Consider the following 7,231-nt stretch of genomic DNA (forward strand, 5'->3'; position numbering starts at 1 on the left):
CATCGTCGTCGTCCGCGATCGCGGCAAAATCATGAACATTTCCCGCGGCTGTTTGGACATCACCGTCATCTCCCACGGTCACGGAAACGTTATCGTCGTCGTCCGCGATCACGGCAAAATCATGAACCTTTCCCGCGGCCGTGTAGGCATCATTGTCGTCTCTCGCGGGCACGGAAACGTCATCGTCGTCTCCCGCGGTCACGGAAACGTCATCGTAGTCTCCCGCTGTCACAGAAACGTCATCGTAGTCTCCCGCTGTCACAGAAACGTCATCGTCGTCTCCCGCTATCACAGAAACGTCATCGTCGTCTCCCGCTGTCACAGAAACGTCATCGTCGTCTCTCGTGGTTTCGGAAAACGTCATCGTCGTCGTCCACTATCGCGGAAAAATCGTGAACATTTCCCGAGGCCGTGTAGACATCATCATTGGCTTTTGCGGTTACGTAAACGCAAGACGACGATCGCGGCAAAATCATGAAAATTCCCGACTTTGAAATCAAATTTAAGACTAAATCCCGACTTTTCAAGACCATTTTGAAATTCAATACTAATTCCCGACTTTCCCGATTTTCCCGACTACTAGACACCCTGAAACCAAAACTGTAGATTAATGAAAAGAGAATTTATCTAAAAACTACAGTTTTTTAAGCATTCTATGCATTAATAGTAGTGGTATGGTTGATACAAATACAAGTAACAAATTGGATTGATTGTTTAAACCACCAGAGTAATAAATGCTGCAGTCGTAATCATCGTAGAGCGACCATTCTTTGTACAGGGTTTTGTTGCTAGCCATAGGAACTGTCGCCTGTCCACATGTGACGGGAGCTTGAGACGTGGTTGGCTCTACAAATACTTTCAATGTTGCCAACACATCATAATCCATATCATTCAACGTTTTGTTAATAGCAGCTGAAAACGTATAGCCTACTAGGGCTAACATGTAGATTAATGACAACATTTTATATACAGTTGTATAACAAATTGAAGGCAAATTGAAATCAGCATGAAAAATTTTAAGGTTTTGGCATCCATGACAACCTTTTTTGCATGGGTATTTAGTCCAGATTGGACCACATAAATGAATAATGAATTTATTTAATAAAACAGTATACAATCATAATGATTATAGTAATCATATAATAGAAAACACAGGATGACATAAATCTTTTCTATCTACTACAAAACGTCACATTATAGGAGTTTATAAGAAGTGTAAAACGTTTAACGGAAACTGAATTACCCTTGTATATAATATGGACCGAGAGTTCTAGTAATATCATATGTGGGAGCTTTCATTTATTGTTGACGTTCCTTTGGTTCATTCCTGGCTCCAAACTTTAGTATCAGTAGCAATACACAAATCATTAAAATATATTTTGTATATTGTAAGTAAATCACGATCACCAGTAAAGTGTTGCCAAGATCGTGGGAGATGATCATCAGTGTTTGCTATTGATAGGATTTTTATAAACTTTCAATGGCCTAGCTATCTGCAGGCTGGATAAAATCTGCAAGTGGGCCGGATCTCAATCGGGCTAAAACATAATGTCATCTTGTTTACAGCATGTAGTAGAATTAAACTACAGGGGAAAAAATTTAACTACAAAAATATGCGTTGATATGTGTCCTGGCATCCTAAAAAAAACTGAGTGGGGTAAACCACAATTGTATGATACGAGGGCTATCCAGAAAGTAAAGAACGTTTTGTTCTGACGCCGCTAGGCGCGCACCGATCTCGTACATTTTGGTGCGTGCGCACTCGGAAACTCAGTCGGCGTCCAGCCGTGGCAACGGGAGCATTCTGGCGCTGCCCTTTTTTTCACAATTTCGACTTAAGATGAGCGCTGCAATTGAAAATCCCGCCATTTAAGAGGGGCGATCAGTGATACGGTTTTTGTTGGCAAAAAACTTAAAACCGATATGACATTTATCGCCAAGTGTGTGAAGTTTAAGGAAACAGTGTAATGAATGAAAGTTCTGAGAAAATGGTGCATTCAGATTAAAAATGGCCGATCTGACGCTCATGAGAGTTGCCGAGTGCGCACGCACCAAATGTACGAGATCGGCGCGCGTTACTTTCTGGATAGGTTTAATAGCTATTCAAGAAGAAATCCATGGCAAGAGAAAGTCAAAGCAATTATCACAAACTATTTATTTACCAAAAATTGAAACAAACATCGAGAGCACATTTTGTAACACGATTTCAACACATCCTAAACATTTAACCTACAGTCTATCCATGGATTCAACCATGACAATGGAATTCCCACGGATCACCTGGAAAAGTAATTTAAAATTAGGAAAACCTTCAAAGAAATATGTGCCAGAAAGAGAATGTTGGTGTATGTAATATGTGAACAACTATCATTCATAACATACAATGACTCTTAAAAATCATCTAAAATATTATGTGAATTTAAACTGTGATAATTCAACTATACGATAGTCTAATGTTACCTATTAATTGGAGTTACTATTACCCTAGTTTGGGAAAAGGTGTTAAGCTCCATTGGTGTGCTTTGTTTCAATCTACGGAGAGTGTTCTACTTTTTAGAAAACTAAGAAATCACCTTCTTGCCATTCCCTTCATTAGTTTATCACAAATACTAGTTTCACTGCCACCTTCAAGTCAGAAGTAGTGTGTCACAAATGATTAATACAAATTTTAAAATGTTGGTGAACTAAGCCAAATCTATAGATATAGGATATATAGATACTGTATACCGGTATTGAATATAGGAACTCTTAACCCTGTGTCTGATAAAATATGTACCTCCTGAAAATATGACAAAAGTTCTAAACAAACCATATTTTTTCTAACGAGGTTTACAGATTTCTAATATTACTCTTACTATGCTACCTTTATAAATGAGTGAGTTGATTCAAACTGAGTGAGAGGTTTATATTAAAACTTTCAATACCATATCCTTTATAAATGAGTGAGTTGATTCAAACTGAGTGAGAGGTTTATATTAAAACTTTCAATACCATATGTAATTTATTTAATGCATTTTACTCACCACCATGCCTATGTTATTTTGTGTGTTATCTTTCTTTATTTCTATTGTTTCATCCAGTACAACATTCATGAAAGGATCGAAACCACGTAGAATTCCTTCCACATGTCTACCAGCATTCAGCTTTACTGTAATGTAACAATAAAACATTATTGGTACAGTAGAACCCCTCTTAACCGACTCTTAACGGGACTCGACCTAGGTCGGATAACTCAAAAGGTCGGTTAAAACTCCCTAAAAACTTAACCCAAAACAAATACTCAAATACTTTAAGTAAAATAAGTTACAGTCAATAAAAATTCTTATTTTAATACCTTTAATTGATCTCCAAATCCATCGTTATATACAGTACAGAACTTGTAGTTGAAATTAAAGATACAACCATTTCGGTAACGAGACAGGATTTTATTTATAGCCTGTAACATCCTGTAGAGTTTAGCGTATTGTTCCCATCGCTGAGCATGGGAGCAGAAATGCCGAGATTCCTATAAAACGGCGGTTAAACCGTACTGCTCTCAAAACAAGGTCAGTTAAAACTACCAACATTCAATTACGCATGCCTCAATGCCAAGTAGGCTATCACATCAAGCCAATTCAAAAACAAAAGTAGTTCTTCTCGGGTGCACTAACACAATTCAGACCAAAAGTAGTTTAATAACTCAATGAAGAAAAAGATATTACATTGAAAAGAATGAATTGGTGTAGCACCAGCAGTGGCGTATCCAGGGAAGGAATCCCCCCCCCCCCACAAAAATTATTGATATAGCCTATACAGGGTGAACAACTTAACTGTGCCACCATTGGTATCTCAGAAACTATCAGATTTAGAGAAAACTTTCAATGGAGAACTTCAACTAGTTTTTTATGACATTGAAAAATATGAATTCCAATTTTTTTTAAATGGCCGCCATTTTCCAATATGGTGGCTAACTTTAAAATTTCTTATGGAACAGCCTGTACTTTATCATGTTTTCGGATAGAACATGCAATTTAAAAACATTTTTTTCCTTGAAATTTTTTCGATAAACCCACTTGTTTAGGAGTTACAGCCTATGGAAAAATGACTTCCGGTGTACATTTTACATCATGTAGCTCCAAAAAAAGTAGGTTTATAGCGAAAATGCCAAGAGAAAATAAGTCAACTAAGTCTTAAAATTGCATCCACATTCCAAAAAGTCCATAAAATTCGTTAAAAATTTTAATTCAATTATTTAAAAATGGCGGCCATTTTCCAAAATGGTGGCAAACTTGAAAAGTGGAAAACTGTGTATTTTATGGTCTTAATGGAATGTGGATGCAATTTTAAGACTTATTTTCTACGATGATGATGTCTACACGGCTGCGGGTGATGATTGGAATTTTGCCGCAATCGAGGATAACAGCGATAATCTTTAAACATGACCGCAGAAGGTGTTCATGATTTTGCCACGATCGTGGAAGACTATGATGTTTCCGCTACCGTGGGGAATATTCAGGATTTTGCCGTCACCGCGGGAGACGACTTTTTTTTCAAACAGAGGGCCAGGCTTACAAGTGACTATGGATTGCATTGTAGCTGGAACAGCTTATTGTGCACCCTCATTCACAGGTCCTCATTCTCCGTCAAATCCCAGATACTTAGTAAACCATTAGATCCATTTGACTGTTGCAACCTGTTTCCTTTTGATCACCAGTTGATAGGCCAAGGGATCTCATACACTGCAGACCTTGTAGGGCTGGGCACATAAATATCACGTGGAAGGCTGTATCCTCCTCCTCATCATATTTCCTACAAAGAGGCTTTCGACTTGAATTCCCATCTTGCATAGATGTCCGCGAAATACCCGTTGGCTGCTGATGAAGCCAACCACCTTCCGAAGGGTCTTCCTATTCAGCCCAAGGGCATCTGCCGCTTTCGTACCAGTAGGTGTCTGCAGCATTCTCTCTAACTGTATGTTGCCTTTAGTTCTTTCTCAGCTCCTCCGATGTTCTATGTCCATCCACTGGCAAACAGCTCTCTGTGCTGTGTTGTAAGCAATACCACATGTCGGCTCTCTGGACTCATGATGAAACTTTCAGCTCCTTTGTTTGCCCACTTGTAGGCTCCCTCATTGCCAGCAATACCTTTGGGCAGGAAACGATGACAATGTCTTAATGGACAGGGGAAATTATCAAAATTATTTTGCGATCGTGGGAGACAATGATGTCTACGCAGCCACGGGAGATGATCAGAATCTTGTTGCGATTCAGGATACTTCGATAAGGTTTTCGTGACTGCGGGAGACGATGATGGTGTTTCCGTGCCTGAGGAAGATTACTGTCTTTCAGATTGTAGGCCTAATTGTATTTTCTTGTAACTTAAATATGTGATGATTATTTTTTAAATAATGCATCCAGAACTAAATATTGATTTTTATGTAGTAAACTTGTAGGCTACATTTATTTGCCCACATTCCGCCTTTTTCATGACAATTATATTTCTCTGTTTAACGAAGTAACTTACCGGTACCTGTAAATTAAAAAAGTAGCCTATAAATTAAAATTGATACGGATTGAGCCGCAAGAGATTTTGGCAGTTGATCTAATACAGTAGGTCTATTTAAAGATTGGATTGTTTGTTTAACTTACTTGACAACTTTTTGTCCATGAACCTGAAACATAAAGAAGCAATTGTAAAAAAATGAATTGAAAAATTGATAGGCTAAGTTAGGTAAGATAACTTATTTTCAAGGAAACAATGGCATACCTACTTAAGGTATTGGGATTAAGTTAAGTTAAACATGTAAAATAGAGGACAATGGCTTCTAGGTGTAGGATTTTTTTGTTTTCGTGGGAATTTAACTGAATGTGTTCAGGAATAATATGATTTACATTTATTTTTTTAGTCTAAATCCCGGACATTTTAAGGTTTTGCTGAAAATCCCCTGGACGTTTTTTAGATTAAGTACCCAAAAAAGAGGACGTGTTCGGGGAAATGAGGACGTCTGGGATCCCTACACACACATACGCTCACACACACTGAAGTTTGTTTAGCAATTAAAGACGATGATATTGTTATTATAGCAAGTTAGGCTACTGATAACTTAGTTTGATGGTATAACTTTGATAATCTGACACGATCATTATTATATCAATTGTTATTTATATAATAATTGTTATGGGCCTAGGTTATAAATAAATAGATAACCTAATCGATCCTAGAATCTTGGATTAACTTAAGTTTATGAAGTTAGGTTATCGAACATACTCTTGTGCGATATTATGATGGAGTTGGATATCAAAGTTTCACAAATATTTCCTTTAATTAGGCTACTAGGGCCTATAATGAAATCGGATATCAAATTTTCACCCTTAAGGCCTATGCCAACTAATTTGGAACCAAGAATCCTGAAGACGATCAAGGGTGAGTGGTATACTTAACTTAGTCATTAAGATTTACAAACGTAAGTTACTAGGCTAGTAATCCGTATAATGATATACCCCTAACTCAGTAAGGAAAAAAACAATCTAAGCTATTATAGGCCCTACCTACTAGTATGGTAGCCTAAAATAGACAAGAACCTAGTTACCATAAGGCCTAGGCCTAGGACTAGGCCTACTCACTTTTTCAGTTCTGGAGGATGAGCTTTACTCATGTTGATAGTAGGTTAGGTACACGGCGTAAAGCAAGCTACAATCTACAATTACTTTGAGTATTAAAATAAATTACGGTTTATAGAAAGAGTGATGGCAAAAACAATGTCTACTAGCCGGTTTCGGGCGAGCCCTCGTCCACGATAGATTCTTCAATATTACCTTCTTGCTTTATTTAATTTTAATTGTTGTGTTCGTCTTCGTGTTGTATTGTTATCGTTGTTGATTTTATGCCGAGTCGAGCCGACGAACCGCGAGTCGCTCGACACTAACACTCATTTCAGTCCACACTCCACAGCCATAGCGCACGATTTGTTTTTCAGGATAAATTTTGCCAACAGTGTCATTTGGAGGCTTCTGATTGACTATAATGAAGGTTTACTAATTTGGTTTCTATCTTTTAATCTATAAGTATAAAAGAGGATGTTTGTATATATATATATATACAAGCTGCTATACCCGTGCGTTGCAACGGGAAGAAAATGTGACCCAGAGAGCTATTAAAGTGGTGCTGATGTGTGTTTTAAAATACAACAACTCTATGATTTAGTATGGAAATATAAACTGATTTAAAAGTGTAAACCTACTTACTTTAAAAC

The 7,231-nt window shown here is 37.5% G+C and overlaps 1 protein-coding gene across 2 annotated transcripts; it reads right to left on the reverse strand.

Moving 5' to 3' along the window:
• Window positions 1–2,138: 2,138 nt before the first annotated feature.
• On the reverse strand, window positions 2,139–6,876 carry LOC128990094 (probable small nuclear ribonucleoprotein G). Of its 2 annotated transcripts, none has more exons than XM_054412332.1 (4): window positions 6,603–6,876; window positions 5,628–5,650; window positions 3,024–3,148; window positions 2,139–2,280 (listed from the first exon to the last, which is right to left on the reverse strand). In XM_054412332.1, the coding sequence occupies exons 1-4, from the start codon at window positions 6,632–6,634 to the stop codon at window positions 2,230–2,232; spliced, it is 231 nt and encodes a 76-aa protein (XP_054268307.1). In that variant the 5' UTR covers window positions 6,635–6,876; the 3' UTR covers window positions 2,139–2,229. The 2 variants fall into 2 exon arrangements, with proteins under 2 accessions (XP_054268307.1, XP_054268306.1); XM_054412331.1 differs by lacking the exon at window positions 6,603–6,876 and adding an exon at window positions 6,528–6,588.
• Between the last annotated feature and the right edge of the window lie 355 nt (window positions 6,877–7,231).

Source organism: Macrosteles quadrilineatus, unplaced genomic scaffold (genome assembly GCF_028750875.1).
Source record: "Macrosteles quadrilineatus isolate MER2022 unplaced genomic scaffold, UCM_ALF_1.0 Scaffold_3__2_contigs__length_128488019, whole genome shotgun sequence".
Taxonomy (NCBI): Eukaryota; Metazoa; Arthropoda; class Insecta; order Hemiptera; family Cicadellidae; genus Macrosteles; species Macrosteles quadrilineatus.